The 24,663-nt window shown below is 38.7% G+C and overlaps 1 protein-coding gene across 2 annotated transcripts in view; it reads left to right on the top strand.

Moving 5' to 3' along the window:
• Nucleotides 1–24,663, top strand: part of USP9X (ubiquitin specific peptidase 9 X-linked) — a 103,194-nt gene that overhangs the window by 42,601 nt on the left and 35,930 nt on the right. For both annotated transcript variants that reach the window (XM_069872924.1, XM_069872917.1), the window contains exons 11-20: nucleotides 115–219; nucleotides 1,712–1,918; nucleotides 2,824–2,960; nucleotides 8,070–8,203; nucleotides 16,990–17,077; nucleotides 18,631–18,973; nucleotides 20,346–20,441; nucleotides 22,063–22,274; nucleotides 24,006–24,246; nucleotides 24,453–24,602. In XM_069872924.1, coding sequence (XP_069729025.1) covers nucleotides 115–219; nucleotides 1,712–1,918; nucleotides 2,824–2,960; nucleotides 8,070–8,203; nucleotides 16,990–17,077; nucleotides 18,631–18,973; nucleotides 20,346–20,441; nucleotides 22,063–22,274; nucleotides 24,006–24,246; nucleotides 24,453–24,602 — 1,713 coding nt within the window. The remainder of the gene's footprint in view (nucleotides 1–114; nucleotides 220–1,711; nucleotides 1,919–2,823; nucleotides 2,961–8,069; nucleotides 8,204–16,989; nucleotides 17,078–18,630; nucleotides 18,974–20,345; nucleotides 20,442–22,062; nucleotides 22,275–24,005; nucleotides 24,247–24,452; nucleotides 24,603–24,663) is intronic.

Raw genomic sequence — 24,663 nt, 5'->3', positions numbered from 1 at the left:
TTCTTCCTGGACACCTTGAACAGTTTTCTTGTAAAAATCATGTAGGATGTCTTGCTGCTTGGCTTAATATTGGTTGCTACAAATGTTGGTCGATTCTTTTTGTCTTCTTGACAGGCAGGAAAACATGAAGCAATTGTAAAAAATGTACATGACCTCCTTGCAAAATTAGCTTGGGATTTCTCTCCTGAACAGCTTGATCACCTGTTTGATTGTTTTAAGGTAACTGTGCATGTTTTGACTGTATTCAGGAAATGGCTTGTGAAGTTAGATACAGATTTGTGATTCTTTCAATGTTTACTTTCTACTTACTTTAGATACAGGCAGTTTCCTTGTGCTGGAAGGCTTTAATGTGTGTAACAAGTCTGTGATATTTAATATTACAAATGCTGGATTGTGCTATGCTTTACTGAGCATTCATTGTGAGATTTTTCTGTTAACTTCCTGTCTAAAGCAGAGACTAGCTATGCTAGTTTAATTTACAGTTTTGTTTTCTGGTGTAAACACTTAGATAATGCGCATGTGTTGAGACCTGCAGTATTGAAGTGTCATTTAGCAATCCTAGCAATATTGAATTTTGCAAATAAAATATTTGTCCAAAGTACCTTTTTTTGCATTTGTTACAAAAAAAGTGTTGGTGGTTTAGTAAACTGTCTTAACATTAGAGTAGGCTTCATGAAGTTTACCAGGCATTGCTGCTTTCGATCTTTAAGTAGAAGAGATCAAGGACTTCCGTTCCCCGCTCCCACAGCTTCCTCTTTATCATGTAGTAATTTTTTTCTCTGGTTAACTTAGATATAGAAAGAATCACTCTCTGGAAGATGATATTGAATGTTTAGAAACTTATAATGGTTTGATTTGAAATTGCAAAACAACTTGTTTCTGAAGGTTTGTTGTTCATTGACTTTTCATGTACACTAATACTGACGTTTGTAGTTTCGAGTAGTGGTGCTATCCAGCTTGTTTTCCTATTTCACTGCTAGGACATGATCTGCTGTACTAGGAAACACAAGCCAGTTTTGTAGACTCAGTTTTCTGTTTATAGATATATGCATTATAGCCACATTTGGGCTTATGTGCAGTTTGTGCTTCAATTAGTGGGGGGCTCCTAGTTTGGTCTGATATTCTGCTATCTAGATACTGATCTAAATGCTAAGGAATTGTACATGTAAGCTGCTGCAAGTTGTGTCTGACCTTGAGATATGAATATGAAGTAATGTTATATTGGAAAGTTATTCAGAAAAAGGTTAGCTTAGTGCAGAGGGTGTTTGTTTCAGACAGATTCAGATGCACCAGTGATATTAAAATTTTATTTAATTAGTGATTATAAGTTATTTAAGAAATCTTTTAAGTATAAGCACAGGAGTTTTGAGAAGGCATTTGCAAGGAACAGCTGAGTCTGCTCCGTTTGGACTGTTGGTGAGGTTGTCAGTGGTAGTGTTAACTTTTACACGCATCCTGTGATCTTGAAATGAAGATTTTTTTTTTTAAAGTCTCAAATACACTTTAGTTGTAAACACTAGAAGATCTATTCAATTGTGTGACTTATGTATTGATCTAATGTGTTACTTCTAATGGAAGGAATTAATGTGTAAGTTCTTCATATAGTTGCATCAGTTTATTGTTGCATCTTTTGTTAACAGTGCAGGTTATGTGTGGAATTTTAAAAAAAAGAAAGAGACTGGTTTTCGTATCAAATAAAATCTTTTCTTAGGCAAGTTGGACAAATGCAAGCAAGAAACAGCGTGAGAAACTACTTGAGTTAATTCGTCGTCTTGCAGAGGATGACAAGGATGGTGTGATGGCACACAAAGTGCTGAACCTCTTGTGGAATTTGGCTCATAGTGATGATGTTCCGGTTGATATCATGGACCAGGCCCTTAGTGCCCATATTAAAATCTTAGACTACAGCTGTTCACAGGTGAGTATTCTCGTATGTTCTTCTGTTAAATCAGTAGGAGTCAGTCTCCTTCCATCACCCGTGAAAAATTCAAGGGGTTTAGTAATTTAACAGAAATGTTCCTTAACATAGATTAGTATTATTCTACTAACATCCAGCTATTTTTAAAATGTTACAGGACATGTTTTAAATTACGTAGTCTGTGCTTTAATTGAAGGGAGTCTGCCTGTCTTGTTGCAGTCAATGATGTACTGACTACATTGGAGGAGTTGGAAAAAAACCCCACTGAAGTAAACAGGGGGAAAGAAAAAGTAGTTCCCCTCCCCACCCCTGCTTTTTCTCGAGCTTAATTATACCGTTATGTTTGGATGGACTTTTTTTCCCAATAAGTCCTAATATTGGAAAGGACCTAGCAAAGGACAGGAAAAGCTATTAACACGCTCTTGTTTCCCACCCAAACTTCTGTGGAAGTCTGCTAGAAAAATCATTCACAGGGGTTCAAAATGAATCCATTATCTGTCTTGACAGCCACTGGCAGGTTTTATTCTTAGTTGTTAAGAAAGAGTTTCTCATTGTTTCATGATATTTTATAGTGGTTTACTCTGAATACCAGTGAGCAGAAATAAAGGAAGGGAGGAGATAAGCAAATTATTTAAACACTGATGATCCTATCTAGCCACAAGCTTTCTTAAATATGTGCTGAATGGTTGAATGTTTGAGGGCAGAGTTTGTAACACACTGATAGCTTCTGCCAATGTGTAGTGCTGCTCAGATATTTTTCTTATGTTTGTATGCTTCAGAACTCAGTTGTTTGTATGTGTGTGTAACTTATACATTCTGTTCTATCTTGGAAACAGATAAAGTATGGGAATTACAGTAGCTTCTGCAGTATACTTGATTTTGATTATAAACACTTGTTCTTTAAGGATCGAGATACACAAAAGATCCAGTGGATAGATCGTTTTATAGAAGAGCTTCGCACAAATGACAAATGGGTCATTCCTGCGCTGAAACAAATTAGAGAAATTTGCAGTTTGTTTGGTGAAGCGCCACAAAATTTAAGGTAAGAATGGAATGCAGATTAAATTTTGTCTGTTAAAAGTTAAGTGGGTTGGAATGAGGCAGAGGCTAAATCTTTTTACAAGAGTCGGAGAAAGCTTAGGTGAAATCATAACTTGTGTTTGAAGATGTTCTTGAATTTGTTTTAATCTGTATAAATAGCCTCTAAAAATTCAGACACCTGGATTCAGTAAGAGAGTATTAACTCTTCAAACACACTTTTATTAATTTTTAGAGTGCTTTCTGGGATTGTTTTCCTGTTATCCACGGAGTTCTCAGCCTAACAACGGAATTAGCTTAGAAAATATAAACATGTGCATTTGAGTATGCATGGACACACATACATTCACACAAAGATACCCACCCATCCCTATTCTTTAACAATAAATTAGTTTGGGTCATGTCATTTATTTGCTTTATATCAAAAGTGACTGTTTTGGGAGGAATGCTGGTTCTTCTGAATGGAATAGATTAGAAATGTGTTGTGTTTGGTTGGGGGGAGGGGGTGGGGAGTGGGGGACAGACACACGTTGTTTCTTTGTTTGCTTTTAAAAGGCAGAAGAAAAGGAAAGGAAAAGCAGAGCCGTTGTCGTTTCGAACTCGCTAAAATATACGTGATTATTTCCATTATTTTAAATGTCTTCCTATTACAGAAATATCTGAGCGTTTCTGCTCCTAACTTTTTTTTTGTATCCACATGAGAGTTTTTACAAACCCCATAAAAATGTTATTTGCTTATCAGTGTTGCTTAATGGCTTTGGTTTAGTTCTTGTAAGTGGATAAACTGTTCAAATCAATGTTGCTGTCACAGTGTGCTTAGAAGAAGGATTAAGGCAGGGAAGATTGAAGAAAATAAGCCTTCAGTTTACACTTTGCTTTCTTCTTCCTGATACACTTTTTAAGGAGTTGTGATAATATAGCATTCCTGGCTTTTGGAGGTATCTTTATTCATTGTTTTCCACATCTTTCTCAGTTTTCATGGCATTTTAATCCTTTACAGTTTCACATTAATGATCGTTTGAGATTTTTCCAATGAGGTTAAAAAGTTACCTGCTTAGTAGCAGACAAGTTTGTTTTCTGTGTCTTGGAGTGCTTAGCTGTTTACTTGGTTGTTCATGGTAGTTGTTCAAGTTGGAGGCTTTGCTGTAAGTAATTACTGAAGTAGAGCTCATTTCAGACACTAATGAGGTTTCTGTTCTGAATTGATCTTGGGAGGAACCTACCTTATTTTGATTGTGGAAGTTTAGGTAACATATGTGTACAGTTAAATGGCTTGAGTATCTCTCGATTTTTTTTTTTTTTTATCTGTCAGATTTTAGCGCAGTCTACATTACAGTATGTGATAATACCTCATTTTTATGCAGAATTTGAAAATGGGCTTGGTAGGAAAGTAAACTTTGAATTAAAGATTTTAATCAAGGGGTTTAAAGATCTCTTCCTGTTGAGAAGCCTTTGTTGGTAAGATACTGTTGAGGGAGTATTTTTTAGTCAGATAGTATTGCTGCCCACATTACTGGGAAAACCCAGTGAATGAAAACATCTTTTTGAGGTAATTGATGACTTCCCAGTCATCTGAGTTTTCTGATAACTCTTGCATTGATACAGCTTGTAGATTGCAATGCATGCATCTAATACCTGTTTATACCAACTTCCCTTATCTGACCTACTCTAATCTCTATCGTCTTTATAGAATTTGGATCAAAACCACATTAAATCAAATGTTTGAGAGAACTGCCTCAAAAATATTCTACAGAGCTTTGTGTGCAACATTAATCCCATAATTCATATACTACTCTTTTGGTGTGGTTCAGTTTGACACTTAAAAGTTTGATCCAGAATGACTAAGGTGCTGATTTTTTGGGGAAAAAAAACGTTGTGAATTATCTTATTCCATTCACACTGTAGGGATTCTTTTGAGGAAGAAGGTTTTAATTGTTGCTAGTTGCTCATACAGTTGAGCAAAGTGACAAATTGACTATACAGTTGTTTTGACAGAATATAATTCTCTGACCACAAAGATATGCTATGTGTTTTGGGAAGTTTTAGCTTAGCCAGAATTGCAACAGCGTAAGAAAATAATCTGTATTTAGGTGGGAGTATACTTATTAAGAAATAGTCAACTTTATTTCCTAACATACTGACCCTTAGTGTATGGATAATTAATTATCTTCATTTTCCTGGTGATGGCTGATGGAGACAGAGCCTCCTATAGACCAATTTTAAGCACTTAACTTTGACCCGTAACTTTGACCCATGTATTCAAGCAGTTTAAGATAGGTCTCCTGAATTGCTTGCCCAGAAGAATTAACTGAATGTTGAGAGGACCTTCTGTAAGAGTTTTGGGGTTTCATTAGTGCTTGAAGGCAACAGTAATGTGAGCTTCAAGTCACTTTTTAGCCTGAAAAGTAGAATTTGCCGGGCCAGGTTCCTATTATTTGGATCTCAAATATCTGCTTTTAATGGTACGTAGCACTTGTTAGTCTCATAGAAGAACTCTCGACTTCAAAAGCAGAGTTACATATGCAGTATTATGTTGTGTAAGTTATATGTGCAAATTAATACTTTAAAGAAAATTTTTAATTGTTTGGAATTTTGCCTTTGTCGCTTTGCCAATATTTTTCTAGCAAGTAATCATGTATTTTAACTATTAAATGTCCTTTTCAGTATTTCCGAAGTTCTTTGGCACCAGTTTCAAAAGGCTAATTTTAGTTCATACACATAGGCTTTTTGTTACCGATTTAGTAGAAACACAATGAAAAGAGGAGTTTTGCTGTTAGCTGAGGAACATGAAAAATTGAAGTTAGTACGAAAGGAATATGTCCGGGTGGCAACATCATTGTTTAGCTTAACCTCACATGCTTAAGGAATGATTCTGTAGTTGCTTGTGGAGCTTGCTTTAATTCTAGAAACGGAGTCTTCTCAGATCAGCTTTTTTCTGTGCCCAAAGACAATTGTCTTGCCTTTGACTCCGTGCTAGCAGCTGAGGAAAATAGTATCTTACATGTTCCTCATAAATGCTACGAAACAACTCTAGTTCTTAGAACTGTTCAGCTTTTACAAGTAATTGCTAAGGAAGACAAATCCGTGTGCCAAATTTACTATTTGGGCACGTGGGTGAGAAAGGAGAAGAGTATAAAATGTATAGGGCAGAAGATTTTAGTTTTCTGCCAATAAGGCTTTCCTTTTGTAATAATTTGTAAGATTGATACAAATGCATAAAATCATAAATGTATAAATATACACATCAATAGCGTCATTCAGCAAAATATACTGTCTTTCTGCTTGTTCCTTCAGTTGTTTCATCGTATGTATTTCCCAGATAGTCAGTGTTCATATATACTGTTATCTTATATGAATACACTCTAGAGGTAACATCTTAGGTAGCCACTAGAACAGAGACATCAAATCCTTTGCTATTTTTGCTGCTGATTTATGTCGACCAAGGAGGGTCAGTGGAGATGGGATTAAATGTAATTGAAAAGTAGTTCATAGTGAAAACAGAGGATTTTTTTTTTCCTGGGTAAATGCAGTCCTGTATGTTTTCATCCTTCATGCTTACATCTGTTTTGTTTTCTCTGACAAATGTCTGGGTCTCTTTTAAATGCAGTTTGTGTTTTGAATTGCCTCTTCCACACTTTGGGAAAGCTCTGCATGTTCTGAAACTTAATCGTCTGAAGATCTCTATGCTCAGCAGGCCAAATTCTGTTGATTGCAGATAACAAAATGATTGGAAGTGTGTTGATGGCTTCTGTCTTTTAAACCCAGATTGACAGGGATCTTCGGTTGAGTGAATGAATTTATCTTTCATTCCTACATGTACAGTGAAATGTGGTTAACAGCTGCAAGATCATTATCAGCTGATGCTGGAGCTGGGAGCTGGGGTTTCTTGCCTTCTCCGCTGTTCTCAAAAGATGTGGTGATGCTGTAGAGTGCTTTAGGTCGCCTAGTGTGGAGACCCCCTTTCCTAGGAATGATGAGAGTTTCTACCTGTAATCCTTTCAGCTAATTCTGTAGTCTCCTTAATCTTAACTCTTGAAGGAAAGTAGAATGGTTCTGGAATCACATTTACACTTCTTCAGGGCAGGCTTTGGGATCAGCTGAGTAGCAATGCAACAAGGCATGCTTCTCTCTTACGTTCTTCTTGTTCATCTTGTGTGTCCCCCTTGCTTTCTTTCTTTCCTTCTTTACTGTGGAAGAGCAGTGCAAGTCTGCATTGTTTATGCAGCCAATATCAGTGCTGTGATCTACAGAAACTGAGATGTTTTGAGACTATTCTGCAGAGGTGATTGGTCCCCAATTTCTAGAATTTTAGTGTTCATGCCATGTGGGTTTTGGACCCAAGCACTATATTTTGTTTGAACAACATTTTTGGTCAGATCTTTATAATGGACTCACTTTATCATATAATTATAAATTTAAGTAATAATTTATTAAATTACCATATAATTATGTATGTGGGGTATTTATTTTCTTAAATGTTGGGGTTTTTTCCTAGATTGTATGCTCTGCATAACTCTGCTTTTTTGTTGTACCAACGTTCTTTCAGATAGATTTTCTTAGGAAAAAACAATGAAAAGTTGTGCATTTTTTTTTTTTTCAAAGTATTGAAAGAGTTGTCATGTTTATAGTTTTAAGACCATAAGCATTTGTTTTGCAAATTGACCTGGTTCTACTTGATGTTTTAATATTAAATTTAGAAAATGAATATCAGATGGAATAAACTGTAGTTATGTGTATTGTAGTTATAGTACAGTTGAGGGTCTCTGCTATACAATTTGTGGGCAGGTATTTCTATTCCTGTCTTGCCGCAGACGTTTACTGCAGCATACAGAGCTGGTCAGATTGCTTTGGTATTTTTCATACATACTGTAATTGTGTAATCCTTGTTAATTAACTGCTTTTAATAACCGGTAAGAACTGTTGATGTGATGGAATAAAAAATACTGTCAGAGACTTTAATATGCTTTCTGATAGAGATCATGTAGAAAATTGTTAATTGCATCAAAGACCAGTTTTTTAAATGGATTTCTGAACTGTTACAAGTTCTGTACTGTTCCAAATACTAGTACAAGACTTCCCTGCTTTTCTTATAATGCTTGTATTTTAATTTCAGTCAAACTCAGCGAAGTCCTCACGTGTTTTACCGACATGACTTAATCAATCAACTTCAGCACAATCATGCCCTAGTCACATTGGTTGCAGAAAATCTATCTGCCTATATGGAAAGCATGAGGCAGTATGCTAAAGGTAAGTTTGAAAATAAAAATTGCCTCATAAATGGTGCAGGTGAAAGCTCCAGTTGCAAATGGAGTTACAAGGAAATTGTCAAAATAACTATTAACCTTGTTTGTATAATGTTTGAGCATCTGTGCAGTTGATAGACTTCCTGGTATCTGAGTGGGCAAAAAAGGCTTAAAATGCAGACGTTTTCATAGAATAACCAGGTTGGAAGAGACCCACCAGATCATAGAGTCCAACCTTTCCTATCAAACACTAAACCGTGCCCCTTAACATCTCGTCCACCCATGCCTTAAATACCTCCAGGGAAGGTGACTCAACCACCTCCCTGGGCAGCCTCTGCCAGTGCCCAATGACCCTTTCTGTGAAGAATTGTTGCTCTTCTCTGGACTCGCTCCAGAGCCTCAACATCCTCCTTGTGGTGAGGGGCCCAGAACTGAACACAGGATTCGAGGAGCGGTCTCACCAGTGCCAAGTACAGAGGGAGAATAACCTCCCTGGACCTGCTGGTCATGCCGTTTCTGATACAGGCCAAGATGCCATTGGCCTTCTTGGCCACCTGGGCACACTGCTGGCTCATGTTCAGTCGGCTGTCAACCAACACCCCCAGGTCCCTCTCCTCCAGGCAGCTTTCCAGCCAGGCTTCTCCTAGTCTGTAGCACTGCACACGGTTGTTGTGCCCCAAGTGCAGGACCCGGCATTTGGCCTTGTTAAACCTCATGCCATTGGTCTCAGCCCAGCAGTCCAGCCTGTTCAGATCCCTTTGCAGAGCCTCCCTACCCTCCAGCAGATTGACACTTCCACCCAGCTTAGTGTCGTCCGCAAACTTGCTAAGGGTGCACTCGATGCCTTCATCCAGGTCATTGATAAAGACATTGAACAGGGCTGGACCCAGCACCGAGCCCTGGGGAACCGCACTTGTCACTGGCCTCCAGCTGGATTTCACACCATTTCCCACCACTCTCTGGGCCCGGCCATCCAACCAGTTTTCCACCCAGGAGAGCGTGCGCCTGTCCAGGCCAGAGGCTGACATTTTCCTAAGCAGAATGCTGTGAGAAACTGTGTCAAAGGCTTTACTGAAGTCCAGGAAGACCACATGCACAGCCTTTCCCTCATCCAGCAGCCGAGTCACTTTGTCATAGAAGGCGATCAGGTTAGTTTGGCAAGACCTGCCTTTTGTGAACCCATGTTGACTGGGCCTGATCACCCGGTTCTCTTGCATGTGCTTCATGATAGCACTCAAGATCACCTGCTCCATGACTTTCCCTGGCACTGAGGTCAGACTGACAGGCCTGTAGTTCCCTGGATCCTCCCTGCGACCCTTCTTGTAGATGGGCACAACATCAGCCAGCCTCCAGTCCAGTGGGACTTCCCCAGTCTTCCAGGACTGTTGGAAGATGACGGAAAGGGGTTTGGCCAGCACATCTGCCTGCTCCTTCAATGCGCTTGGATGAATCCCATCCGGCCCCATAGACTTGTGGGTGTCTAGTCGGGCTAGCAAGGCTCTGACCACCTCCTCTTGAATCATGGGAGCCTCATTTTGCTCCTCTAGCTCCTAGGTTTGTACACAGACAGAAGGACTTTCTTTGCAATTAAAGACTGAGGCAAAGAAGGCATTAAGTACCTCAGCCTTTTCCTCATCCCCTGTCACTGTTGTTCCTTCTGCGTCCAACAGGGACTGTATGGTCTCCCTAGTCTTCCTTTTATTATTTATATTTTTGTGTATTTATAGAAGGATTTTTTGTTATCTTTCACAGACTTTGCCAATCTCATTTCTAGTTGAGCCTTAGCCCTTCTGATTTTTTCTCTACACAATCTCACTTCCCTCCTGTAGTCCACCCTAGAGGCCTGTCCCCTCTTCCAGAGCCCATAAACATTTCTCTTCTTCTTGATATCACTTAAGATCTCTCTGTTCAACCAAGCTGGCTTTCTCCCCTGCCGGCTTTTTTTTCCAGAACATGGGGATGGCTTTCTCCTGAGCTGCTAGGATTTCCTTTTTGAAGAACTCCCAGCCCTCATGGGCTCCCTTGCCCTTAAGTACTGTCTCCCATGAGACTTTGCCAACCAGCCTTCTGAAGAGTTCAGGGTCTGCCCTCTGAAAATTAAGTGCTACTGTGCTACTAACCACCCTCTTCACTTCACCTAGAACAGAAAACCCTATCATGTCGTGATCACTTAGTCCTAGGCGTCCACCTACTGCCACATCCCCCACAAGGCCTTCTGTGTTCACAAACAGCAGGTCCAGGAGGGCACCCTCCCTTGTTGGTTCATTCACCAGCTGTGCGAGGAAGTTGTCTTCCACGCACTCCAGGGACTTCCTAGACTGCTTCCTTTCTGCTCTATTGTACTTCCAGTAGATATCAGGAAGATTGAAGTCTCCCACAAGAACAAGAGGCATTGATCTAGAGATTAACCCCAGCTGTTTATAGAAGAGCTCATCAGCTGCTTCTCCTTGGCTGGGTGGTCTGTAACAGACTCCCATCACAAAATCTACCTTCTTATGGGCTCCTCTGATTTTAACCCACAGGCACTCAATCTCCTCATCACCACAATCCATCTCAATGGTGTCCAAGTCCTCCCTTACAAAGAGGGCTACCCCGCCTCCTCTCCTGCCCTTCCTATCCCGCCTGAAGAGTTTGTACCCTGCCATACCTGCGCTCCAGTTGTATGAGTCGTCCCACCATGTTTCCGTGATGGCAACAACATCATAGGCTCCTTGCACTATGACAGCTTCCAGCTCTTCCTTCTTACTCCCCATGCTGTGTGAATTGGTGTAAATGCACTTCAGCTGAGCTGCCGAGCCTTCAGCCCTCTTAGAGGGAACAGAGTTTGTTCCCAATTGCCTGGTAACTGGAGTACCTAGCACCAGGGTGCCCGTATCTCCCTTAGCACCCCTAGGTGTGTTCTCCCCCACTTTCTGTGTGGTGAGGTACTGGTGGTCCACACCAGCACACCCTCTCCAAATCACCATTGCCCCACGTCCAGGCTCGTTCCTGTCTAGCCTGGTCTCAACCCCCTCCCCCTTCACATCTAGTTTAAAGCTCGATTTATGAGCTTAGCTAGGTTTCTAGCAAGGGCTTTAGTCCCCCTCAGAGACACACGTGTCCCATCCTTAGCAAGAAAGCTTGAGGGTGCGTGAGCCACCCCATCATCAAAGAAGCCGAAGCCCCTCTCCTCACACCAGGCTCGGAGCCAGGCATTAATCGAATTCTTCTTCCTTACTTCCAGCTCCTCTCTGTTTAGCCTTGGGATGGAGCAGAATACTATTTGTGCCCCAGAGCCCTCCATCATTTTCCCAATGGCCGTGAAGTCATTCTTGATGGTTTTGGTCTTTTTGTTTACTAGATCATCGTTACCAGTTTGGACTACTATCAGAGGATAGTAGTCTGTCTCGTGGACCAGGGAAGGAAGTTTTCTAGCTGCCTCCTTCACTGATGCCCCTGGTGAGCAGCAGACCTCTCTGTGGAGCGGGTCCAGTCTGCAAATGGGTCCCTCTGTTCCTTTTAGGAGGGAGTCTCCTACAACAATCACCCTCCTCTTCTTCTTGATGGAGCATGTTTTTATCTTTTTCTGAGGATGGTGCAGCCTAGGGAAGGATTCTAGGCTGTGGGAGCCATCATCCTTATCCTCAGGGTTGGATTTCACCTGCAGCACCTGGTACTTGTTCACCAGGGGGATCTGGGGTTTTGGTGTCTGGGTGAGGGGAGCAGGTTTCTTTCGTCTGGCAGGAACTTGCTGCCATTCCCCATCTCTTGTTCCCCCAACCTTGCAGTTTGCAGGTGGATGGTGTTTGGACACACCAGCTCCAGCAGGCTGCTGAGTTAGTGAGAGGGCGCTATTCCACTGGTCTACCTTACTCTCACACTCCCTGATGGTCCTCAGCCTCTTTACCTACTCCCTTAACTCCTCCACCATGTGAAGGAGTTCCCCGACTCGAGCGCAGCTTTCACAAGTGGAGCCAGTACCAAAGGCACGAGCCGGTGTGGGAGGGGGGCACTGCCTGCAGCCCAGGCTCTGGGGAGCTGCCTGCACCCACTGTGGCTCTGGCTGGGTGGCAGCATCCATCCTGCCTGCTGCAGCACACGGAGCAGCTTTAATCTTCTGCCGGGTGGCCACCATGGTCCTCGGTGTCTTCTGTCTAGTCTCTAGGTCCTCTCTGCGCCCTGCCTTCTCGAACTGCCGCTCAGACTGCCCCGCACCTCTTCGCGGTGCTCCCTGGGGACTGTTTAAATCTCCCGCGGCAACCGCCGGGACCGCCCCCTCCCGTCAGGCACCGCGCGGGACCAGCGTGTGGGGCTGTCAGGACCCCCGCCCCCGCCTGGGTTTTTCTGGGATTTTCCCGCCTCAGGGAAGCTCCCATCGCCTCAGAAAGTCCACCCCACCACAGAACTCACGGTCCTGCTGCTGGGGGCTGCCGAAGCAGCCTTGTTTCACTATTGAAAATGTGGCATTTCACAGCAGAAAATGGGGAAGTGGAAGCACTTGTTTATCTGTGAAACAATAAACATCATCTACTAGTTAGGCTAGGGCAGTTATTTTTGCAGAAGATCCTAATTGATAATACTAATACTGGATTTTGTCCCACTTCTAGTTTTGAATTTTTGTAGGCTTCTTTGAGAACTTTTTTAATCACCTCTGTTTGAAGGCACTTGTTGGCATTGGTCATGGAGAAGGACTTTAGACCATGGGGATACTGTTTCTTTTTACCGTGCAACTCTATTCCTGTTCAGTTGCCTTCTGACTGCATTTGCTACCAGCAGCACTTTGGCAGCACATCATGTTAGTGTTTACGTGTTTCAGGCAGTACTCAGCCCTTGGCTAATGAGTTTAGGCTTCTGTTCTGCAGTAGATTTCTAGCTACTGAGTTAGAAGTAGGGAAGTGAAGAATAATGGTCTAGAAAACACTTGTTACGCTGGACTACAGTATTTCATGTATTGAAATGGAAATGAGAGATTTGCTCACTCCCACGTCTACTGGCTAGAACTAGGGACTGCTCTACCCTGCCATCGTAACATCTTACCAGCCTTTCAGTTACATCTCAAAAATGACACAGTATGTTATTTAAGAATTCATTGTAGATTGTTTGGAGAGGACAGGATATTTGCACATTGCAAAGCATGTGTGTGGGTCTTCCAGTGCTTAGGTGAGTTGCCTGGACACCTTTACTTTTGGAGTACTTGATAAAAGATATCCAAAATACATCCTTGAAGACTTTTTTGAACAGTAGTTCTCTATGAAGATGATAGCTCCAGCCTGGTGAAGGTCAGTGAGAACATTTAAGCTAAATCCACATGCTGCAGCTGTATTTCTCTGTCTAGGAATACTTGAGGGGGTTTACCCTAATTTAAGTTCCTTAATTAATTATCATTAATTAGTATTGCACTAAGTAATGTTAAAACACTTTGTTCTGTTTTCAAGCCATAGTGTCTTAGCCTCAGTCTTTTTCAGGAAGGTGGAATAGACCAAGTATTTTTTCCTGTAACTTCTGCAAGTTATTGGAGTTCTCTTCAATTTTGCTTAAGTGATGCAAAAACTTCATTTCATTTCTACTGAACCTTGCATCTTAACTATGTGGATAGTTTAGAATCTGATTTTACGATTCTCTCCTTCTAGGATTTGGCTACAGAGGTATGAAGGAAATATAAACAACTGTATTCTAATGCTGTGTTGTTGTTGTCCAAAAATAACCTACATGTTCTATTCATGTATGGAATATTATTCATTAATTTATTATTTTTAAACTCTGAACCCAAGGTCATTTTTGACAATTTTGTTTACCTACCAGATTGTTGGTGTCTTTGGCAGAAAAGTTAGGCTATTTTCTTGCGTAATTCTTTCTTGTGCCAAATACCACATCCCATTGCCCTGCCCCTCTCCATCTGGAATGACTTGGTAAAGCATTAGTGTATAAACATCATCTGCACGATATGAATTACAACTGTGCGAACTGAATCTAATTACAAAGGAATTAAGTGTTACGTTGCTGAGATGAAGCTACTGCAGAACTTTTACTCATTTGCATTAGAGAGCAAAACCAGATGAGCAACAGTGTGGATTTTTTTAATTAGTTCTTTATTAAATTATTAAGAGCAGAGAAAAAATTTCTCCTAATGTTCTATACGCTGTACTAAGACTCTAAACACAGCTCCTGTGCATCTTCTTCGGTTTCTGTTTCATATACTAAATGGAGCAGAACATAAAGCATGGTGAAGTTTGCCTTCCATGCCTCCTGGGGGAGGAGGAAAGGGGGAAGGGCAGGGAAGGGAATAAATGAAAGAAGATTATAATTATGAGGGCAGAAAGAAAGAACTGGACAGCTGTAGAATTAAGCTGAACTGGAGAAGGTGAATGAGGCAAAGGGAGAAAATTCAAGGCAAACATCCAAATAGCAGAAGTCAAAAAAATTCTGTAGGAAAAAAGAAAATCAGTTGCCCACAGATCATTTTGGCGCTTAATGCCACAATTACCGTGCAATTAATGATTTTTTTTAATTATTATTCATTTTGAATTTGACATGTTTTTGTTTTCCTTGAAGGCTTCCATAGTTATGTTCTGTGATGGAGAACAGTATTCCTATTCTCCTGTTACTTACTAATGCGTATTATTTTCTGATATACTCCCTTTTATAAGATTGCCTTATTTAGGTTAAAGAAAAGCCTAATCTATGTTTCAGAATTTTTTCCATGATCTGTGACTTTCTCTTCTACTGAACTCAGCCTTTCCTCCAACTCTGTAAAGTCCTCTCTGAGCTGAGACAACAGCTGTTTCATTGTGTAGTCCTGCAGGAGGAGGTTTCATCTTTTTTAGCTATTTATCCAAGACCTTTTGGAAATCTTGAGACCAAAGCTGCTCAGTTCTTCTTTATCTTCTGCTTATCTAAAATTATAAAAAACCCTAAAGTATTAGCAAATGTAATTATTTTTAGAAGTCATGCTGTATGATCTTCTATATGTGTTTATTACTAATTATACTTAAATTTTCAAGCAGTCGTTTTTGATTTAAAATTTCTCTGTTCTTTTTTGTGCTCCTGTATGTAGAAAGAATTAAGAACATCAAACTCGGGTTTGCTGTGGGAAGTGCAGTGTAGAAAACAAATCAGGAAAATGTAGGAAGAAGCTGAAACAGAGAATATTATGGGAGACTGAAGTTTTTTTTGTAGTTCAGAGTTTTTCAGAATGCTGAAGTATATGCGTATTGCCTTTGGGCAGCTGACTGGAATTTATTACTTGGATTCTTTTATCATTGCCACTTGTGTCTGCGAATTAATCTCTATTCAGAAAAAAAGAAAAAGACCAGATAGTCCCTGTAGTTAAAACAAACACTGCCATGACCTCCTCACAACAAAACCAAATCAAACAAAAAAAAAGACCCCACCCAAACCACCTAACACTTCAAGTAATTTGTTTTAACTTCTCTGCAATATACTTACCTACTGTAATTGTTTCTTCTACCTCACACACAGTATATTTTTCAGACTTTCTACTTCTGAAATAAATTTCTTCTGTTACTTTTTTTTTTCATATTTTTCACATTTCTTCTTTTGATACTTTCCCATTTGTGCTTACTAGGATTATAATTTAAATTTTTTAAGGATTTCTGGTGAACTGATGTCTACAAAACTGGAGACATAACGTTAACTACTAATCTTCTGGTTTCCCTTTTATGTAATTTTTAAGCCGATGTACCTTTTGCATTTGTATCTAGAGAGCAGTATTTGTGACACTTGCTTATCTCCTAATTTTGAAACACTGATGATGCACTTTAGCTGTTAGACTTGAGTTCACCACCACCACTGATCTTCAGTTCTGAAGATAAGTTTTACCGTGAGTCTGGATGATGTCATAATAGTGTCTCACAGCTGGGTCATCAGTCCATATACCTTTGCAAATAATACATGTACCATTACTTAGTTTATTTTGGAGTTGTGATAGTGACCATGTGTCATGATGAAGTATTAGGAGTACAGATTAAGGCAGTGCAAGGACGGATCTAGATTGTATCTTTTTTAAAAAAATAAAACCCAAACAAAAGCGCACCAAAACCAGGTTCCTCTGAAGCAAACGGCTGTTTGTTAAACTGAATATTCTATTGGGATTTGATAAAATACAGATAGAATTTTGACTTCTTGACTTACCTGCAAATTATTCCAACTACTTCTGTTTCAGGCTTGTCAGTGTTACAGGCATCTGTTTTTAGCATTTGGAAATCTGCAGTAAATAAAGTCGTTGTTTGCTCTCCTCCTCCAAGCGATGTCACATACATAGCTGCTTAGAAAGGAGTTAAAGAACTGGAGTCATGATTTCATCTGCAAGGGAGAAACCCCTAAAAATGTAAAACTGAAATATTTGAAAATATGCTTTGTATTGAAATTAAAGCATCCTCAGAAAAAAAACAGTGGACAATCTGAGCTATGTACTTGAAGTGTGTTTAACTGAATTCTGGCTTGAAAATGACTAGTTGAAATAAGAATTCATCTGAATCAGTAGAATGCAAATTCGTAATTCTGCTGTAATGCTTACCTTCTACTGAATGATGAGCCCATGTGTTTGTACATAAATGTGTGTTGATTTGGCTGTAGCCCTCAGTAATCTTTGCTTTATACCCATTTTAAGTTAGGATAAAATACAAATTGGTAGCAGCCTGCTGAAAATGAATTTCATACACCATACCAAAAATCTATTGTTGAGTGGTTTAAATTATGTTCAGACTAACAAGTATTTAAACATGACCTGTCTTTTAGAGTCAACATGTCCTTTCTGAGTATATTGTCTAATAAAACTTTTTATATTTGCAGAGCATGGGGAATATGATCCTCAAACTGTAAGACCAGGAAGCAGGTACAGTCACGTGCAGGAAGTACAGGAGCGACTTAATTTTTTACGGTTAGTTTTAACTTGGTAATTTGTTTAACTTCTGTAAGAGTAGTTTTATTATTTTGAAGGGAAAAACCTGTCTTTTTCTCTCACCTAGTTTTAAATTAAGATGTTACCTTCTTTCAAAACACAAATGCAAAAATACACTTGAGTGGGTTTGGTTTGGTTTCTTTTTGTTCTGTGTTTTCCCCAGAGGGCTTCTATGTATCAGTATATTCAAATTAAGTTTACTGGGTTTTTTGCAATCCAAGGCTCTCATTCTACACTATCATTTGTATGGGCTTTTTCTGTTTCTTTGCAGAACCTAAATGACTTTAATACAGTGCGCGTGTGAATGCAGTTACATATATACTGGGGTAACTTAGCTGAAAATTTAATAAAATCTTCCATGTAGGGATATGCCTGTGTCCTCACGTGTTGTACCATACCAGAGTTAAATCCATGATCATAAACTGAGCGTTATAAAGAGGTTGGAATAAAAAAATTATTTGTTGGACTTTTGACCAGCTGCTTGAGTAAAATAAGAAAACAAAGTATCTTTGCTCATGGCAGAGTTGCAGAATGCTGATGCTTTTTAAGCTCTGTCTCTCTTGGCTATTTCTTTTTTGGTTTTAACCTTTTCTAGATGAGTAAAAATACATGAACTGTCAAGTTCTGAAGTATTTTTTGCTTGTTTTCTGAGATGGTTTTTGCTTTTAAAATTTCTACCAAGAATTTTATTAATTAAACTGAAGTGTTTAAACAACTGTTTAATGAAATTTTACTATAGAATATGCATAGCAGTCTTAATTTATCACCCCTGCACATTAAAAACTGTAACTTCCTTTATTTTCACTAGTTGACAATGTAGAGGAATGAATGCAGTTCCATGGCTGTCAAATGTAGAATACGTGGGTAGTGATTTCTGAAAAGCAGTGCTGCAACATAGTTTCAGATTTCTCTTACAAAGAAAAGCTTTTGAATCCGAAAAATTATTCTGAAGAACTTAAGTTATTGTTTGTTCTTAGTGACATGTTCTTAGTGCTAACTCTCAGCATTGAAGTTCTTAATAGTTCTTTAATAACAATTTAACACAAAAAGTTATTTCAATAAAAAGAAAAATTTACAGTTCATTGACTTCTGCATCTGGTTCTATTCTACAGAATTGATACTTTATTTTGTAATTTTGCTGAAGTGAGTGCTAAATGACTGAATGATTACGGAAGTTATTTAATCTCTTGTGTTGTGATCTGACTTTTAATGTAAATAGTTTACGTTGAGAGATGTGTATTTATTTGTATATAATAGGTAAACAGTGCTTGGTATTTTTGTCATAAACTTTTTTTTGATGAATTTTATTCTTTTTTTTGTTTGGACTGATGGTTTTGATCCATTCAAATTTGCTAAGAAATCGGGGGGCTAGTTATGACTGGACTCGTAATCTAAATAGTGTTTTCAGGTCATGCTTTTGACATATACGTATATAACATACATATTCATCTTTATGCCTGTACTTTTTTCTGAATTATAAATGTAGATGTCTATTACACTGTGCTGTTAATTGTCTCTTTGTTTTGCTCAAGATTTTTGTTGAAGGATGGTCAGCTGTGGCTCTGTGCCCCTCAGGCGAAGCAAATATGGAAGTGTTTAGCTGAAAATGCGGTTTATCTTTGTGATCGCGAAGCCTGTTTTAAATGGTATTCCAAACTAATGGGGGACGAACCAGACTTAGACCCTGACATTAATAAGGACTTCTTTGAAAATAATGTGCTTCAGCTGGATCCTTCCCTATTAACAGAAAATGGAATGAAATGTTTTGAACGTTTCTTCAAAGCTGTGAACTGTCGAGAAGGAAAGCTAGTAGCAAAGAGACGAGCCTATATGATGGATGATCTGGAATTAATAGGATTAGACTACCTTTGGAGGGTAAGTTAATTGGAGGAAACATCTGAAAGGCAACTGCTAAGGCTTTCTCAGTTTCTTTTTATATTTTTAGGAATGTCTAATTTACTAGTTAGACTGATATTACAAAAAGATGCTTTTTCAAACTAAATGCATGGATATTGACTCCACTGTTTTTCCAGCAAGTATGCAAGTTGGTAACTTTGCAGGCTGATGCTTAAAGAATAGTTATTTGAAACATTAAGTGTATTTGAGTATGCACAACATAAAAAATTTGTCTATACTGTTGAAGAAGAAAGGTGAATTAACTGTAGTTTTCTCTTACACGCGTTAGAACTAAACTTTTGGTTTGTGCACTTCATGAGCCAGTTAATGTTATTTAAGCTGGAGTGATTCTAGATAAGACCAAGTGATCACTGGTCTGATTCTTACTCTTCTATATCCACAGCTTTTTGCATAAATGTGTTTATAGCTTTTCAGTAGGAAGACTCTTGCTTTCTGAAGCTTGCCAGATCTATTGGTGAAAAGCATCAGTTTTTCAATTTGACTCTTGATTTTTCCAGAATATTGCTGGTTTTCAATCAGCATTAGAACCCACAGTAGCTCACTGGTATGGTTGTCATGGCTGTGTTTTGTAAAACGTGCTGTACGTAAAGCAGCAGTCGTCAGTAATTTTGGTTGTGCCTCGTTGAAGGGCTAGGTAGCTTAATCATAGTTAATTAACAGTTGAAACCAATGTAGATCACAGTTTTTATACAACTAAGTTTTCACATGGTGTTTATATATGGAGTGCCCACATAATGCTAGCATGTTTTACTTTTGGGAATCAACTTACTTATATCTGCACTGCTGTTTGGCAGCATGGCAGAGCTCATGAAGCCTAAGTTCTGTATCCTGCAGGAGTTGTTTGTAAGGGCTACTTTCAGACCTAATGGCTAGTAATTAAAATGTAGGTTATCAGGTTAGAAACTGAACTCATTTGCCAGTCCTCCTCATACTATCTCACAGCTATTTAAATACTTTAAAATTCTGTTTTTAAATCTTCGGTAATGTAGATTGTTCAAGCATCTGAAAAACAGTTGTCTCGTTCTCTGAAATGAGTGAAAATGGAACTGTAATATGAAGATTAACACATAAGCAGTACTGACTTTCTGTTTATAAAGCACTGACTTTTCTGCTAACTGAACTCCATTAAATTAATTCATTCTTAATTTTGACTCTTTAATGTAAGCTGTATCAACTGTATTTTGTAACTAAGCATCTTGGTCATTTTCACCTCAAAATAATTAGGCATCCTGTTGTATCTATGTGTTTATTTAGTCATTTTGTTTTAAAATTTTGTACCAGAAACTTCCGAAATGTTCTAATGCTGCTTTTTTTTTTTTATTTCTGCTAGGTTGTGATTCAGGGAAATGACGACATTGCAAATAGAGCAATAGATCTTCTTAAAGAGATCTATACTAATCTTGGCCCAAGATTACAAGTTAATCAGGTAAAAAAAAAAAAGAAAACAACAAAACCCAAAACCAACCAAACCAAACAAGCAACAAGAAAACGGGAATATAATATGACAGAAAAACAGTGATAGAATTCAATTTGGTGATGTTTTTATACTTGAGAGCTTTGAAAACGGAATGGTTTTCGTGTTTTGGAGAGTTATGTCCTAAGTCCAGCTGTCAGGTTCTGGGCAGGTACAAAATTAAGAAGTTTTTTCTGATATTTGTAGACTGAACTCTGATTTTTTTTTTTTTTTAATATTAAATTGATCTGCTGTATTTGTTCCTCCTACTCAGAAAATGGTTCGTGTCTCACTCATATGTAAGCCTGTTGTTGAACTTCCAGTTGAGGTAATTACTTGTACTAGTATGTTCACTGGATGGGTCTGTTGAGTGTTGTTACAAGCTAGTCTTATCCTTTTTGTCACATGCCTTAAGAGGTCACAGAGTTTCCATGTAAGGGTCAAGTTGAGCTCTAGCAAACTAGGTTTTTTCTTGCAATGTTAATATTTGCTAGGAATTGTGTGTCAGTGGACAGAGAGAAGAGATAATCAGTTTCTGAAAGGTTAGAGGAAGTAAACTGTTGGAATTTCACAAATCTGGGGGAAATGTTGTCTTCCAGACAAACTCCAGATGGTAGCTTGCCAGTTGTATTTCTTAAAACTCTGATTTTCATTCTTGTCCTCAAAAACACTTTTATACTGTCTAGAGCTGCCAGTCTGCTAGATACAGCACAGCTGCTATAGGTGGTGCATTTACAGCCATTCGAGCTATATCTTACTGTAGTGGCAGATGGACTGTGTGCTTCTTTCTTGCTATAGGTCTGGGCTTGCCAAGCATACATAGATCTGTCCAACTGCACGTGGTTAGATCTGATGCTTACAGGAAGGGTTGGATTTATTTAACGTGCACGGAAGTGTTTTGTTCAGTGTGCTGGTAACTCCTCTGGTGCTAAGCTGCCTTTGAGAAAAGCAGCTACTGGACTGTTGTACTGCTCTATCTACGACTGTTAGTGTTTCCATTGCAGTACCTGGAGACGCTGCGGAGTGTTTATAGGGGTGCCATAGGTTATACGTCAGTCTAGGTCAGGAGCAAGGAGATGTTGGGTATCGAACAGAAAGAGGAGATTTGCTGCAGCTGCCACTGTACTTAATCTAGCTCAAAGTCCATTTCTGAGTGTATCTGGAACTGGATTATGTGATGTGGGGAGCAGGAATAGTTGTCTTAGTGGTCTATAAATGTTTTTTGTTCACTCTTGGTGCAAAGTTAACCTGTGCTAGATTATCAGCTAGGGATTCTTTAGCATTGTCTAAGGAAATAAATGAGAGAAAGTGCCAGTTTAGTGTTCTCTGTGCAGACTTTCCCTTATCGTGTTTAAGTGCAGGTTTGAACTGTAGTTAAGGCTACTTATGACATGCAAGGTTTTTGAAGTGCACATTAAATGAGAGCTATTTGTCAATGGGAGTTTATTCTGAAGTGAAATAAAACAGCTTTATAGAGTAACTTACCTGGTTTGGTTTGGGTTGTTTTTTTTTTAACTTCTGCCAGCAAGGATCCTCCTGAAAAGATGGGGTTTAATATTTCTTTTAATTGTGCCTTTTTTTTTAATATTATTAGGTAGTGATTCATGAAGACTTTATTCAGTCCTGTTTTGATCGTCTGAAAGCCTCCTATGACACGTTATGTGTGTTGGATGGAGATAAAGACAGTATCAATTGTGCGAGGCAAGAAGCAATACGAATGGTGAGAGTGCTGACTGTTTTAAGAGAGTACATAAATGAATGTGACAGTGATTACCATGAAGAGAGAACTATTCTACCTATGTCAAGGTATGTGTGAAAATGCACTACTGTGATTTTCATTTCTGTTAACTAACATATTACTAGTATCTTGTGATTTTTACATTGTAAAGGGCTTCTGTTCAGGGAATGTGTTTACAGAGTTTAAAAACTCCATTTTCTCTGCTAGTACATCTAAACTCCCATTTGTAGTAAAAAGAAAAAAAAAAAATTGAAATATAGGGCAAATGCAGGCTTATGAGAGAGGGACAGCAGACCTGAGAATAAACTTGTTTCTGGTGGTTTGTTCTATAGCTAGCACAATGTACCTTGTGGCTAGATTGTTTTGACTGTATTTCTTGTTCTCAGATAATTTTTTCAAAGCAATACCATTCTTAAAGTTAGCGTAGGCAAACCTTTGTTTTTCTTAGTTGTGTTATACAAAAAATATATCGTTAAAGTGGATATTCACGTTCCAGTCATTTACAGAGAGGCTAAACTTTGCAAGCTTAAAATTAATATTATCTTAAAGTTAATATTAATATCTAAGTGACATATTCTGTGTAAGTTCCTTATAAAAAGTGGAAGAAAACAGCACTTTGAAGTGTGTTTATTTTCTGTGTACCTTCACTGCTCTTATACTTGTCCCTGAGTAAGAACTTAAGTCCTAGCTGCTCCTCCAACTATCTTTGGTACAAAGAAAGCAGTAACACTTAAATCCAGTGTAGTGTAGATAGTTTCACAAACAAAATACTTCATTTCCTGAGAGAGGAAAGCAGAACAGAAAACTGTTTAATTGTTCCAGTGTTAGTAGCTGCTGTCTGTGGGAAGAAAGTCTCAAAAATACATATGGAATACACTGAGATTGCTGTGGATTTATGATGCAGATAACGTATTTTTAGACTTGGTGGTGGTTTGTTGTCCCCTGATTTTAAATGCCCTTTTTGTCAAGAAAATTTGAGATTGCTGTTTCTTCATGATGTGTCAGTAATTTGCAGTGCTCCTACAGCATCTTTATTCTACATGTTGATTGATTAGGACTAAGTTCTCTGATTGATTGCAGATGCACCTTTCTTACATGGGTTGCCCATTTGATTAGATTAACTTTGTCACAGGTCCTGTAAGCAAGAAGCTTCTGTGAGGAGTACTTGCTAGTTTATCATAGAATGGGAAGTGTTGATTTGGCTTATCTGGTCACGTCTTTCCTAATGAGTTCCTCATCACTGTGGAAAGTATGATCACTGCCAGTGTGAAAACTTTCCTCCTTTTTTGACCTCCTTGAATGTTAAAGAGCATTTTATTTTTAAAATCAGGTTACTAATATAAAACTTTAAACGGCTTTTGGCAAAAGGCATTAAGACTTGTTGACCTGATGGTGTTTTCTGATCTTGATGTATTTAAAACTGAGTTGTTCTGCTACAACAGCATGGTTGCCAGTCTGAGCTTTAGTTGTACATTTTAATCAGGACATTACAAGCAAAAGAGAGGATCTAAAACTTATGAAGTGGGTTGTTAAAATTCTGCCAATGTTGCTAACCTGACTTTAAAGTTGACCATGTGTTTAATGCGCTTGTGCGGAATGTGACTTTTTGAAAGTTTCTCTGTTACATTTGCATAATTGTTGCTGCCCCCATGAAATAACGTCGTGCCGGAATATATATACCACCATACGTAAAAATTTGATGCTGAAAGATCTGCAACACAAAATATGACAGGAAAAATTAATTATTTAATGAGGCAAAAAGATATAACTTTGTCTGGTTTTTTTTTTTTTATTTTCAGAGCTTTCCGTGGTAAACATATCACACTGGTAGTTCGTTTTCCAAACCAAGGCCGACAGGTGGAAGATTTGGATATTTGGTCTCATACAAATGACACAATTGGCCAAGTACGGCGTTGTATTCTCAATCGTATTAAAGCCAATAGTGCGCACACAAAAGTAGAACTCTTCATTGGTGGTGAGCTGGTGGACCCTGCAGACGACAGAAAATTAATAGGACAGTTGAATCTTAAAGATAAAACGGTAAGTGTTTTGGGTTGATTACTTCTGTCCGTTCAAGTGTTGGTTCCTTTTTGGAAATGCTTGGAAAAGGCCCTGCATGGGATCTCTTGTTCTTGTAAAATAGTTCCTTTCTTCCTCCTTGTGTTATGCTGTTAATGTATCAGATTCTTATTTAGTAAAGAATCTTCAGGTTTGCATAGTATTGAAACTGTGGTTTTGTTTTTCAGCTAATTACAGCTAAGCTTACACAGATAAATTCTAACATGCCCTCGAGTCCAGATAGTTCTTCTGACTCTTCAACTGGTTCTCCAGGCAACCATGGCAACCACTACAGTGATGGTCCAAATCCAGAAGTTGAAAGCTGTTTGCCTGGAGTGGTAAGCATATACTTAGATTCTGAAATGAACAGTTTAAAGCATTCTTTCCCTATTCTTTGTC

The sequence above is a fragment of the Phaenicophaeus curvirostris genome, chromosome 1, assembly GCF_032191515.1.
Source record: "Phaenicophaeus curvirostris isolate KB17595 chromosome 1, BPBGC_Pcur_1.0, whole genome shotgun sequence".
NCBI classification, from domain to species: domain Eukaryota; kingdom Metazoa; phylum Chordata; class Aves; order Cuculiformes; family Cuculidae; genus Phaenicophaeus; species Phaenicophaeus curvirostris.
Note: the sequence above shows the minus strand (reverse complement) of the source record. Positions and strands in the feature narration are given on the sequence as shown.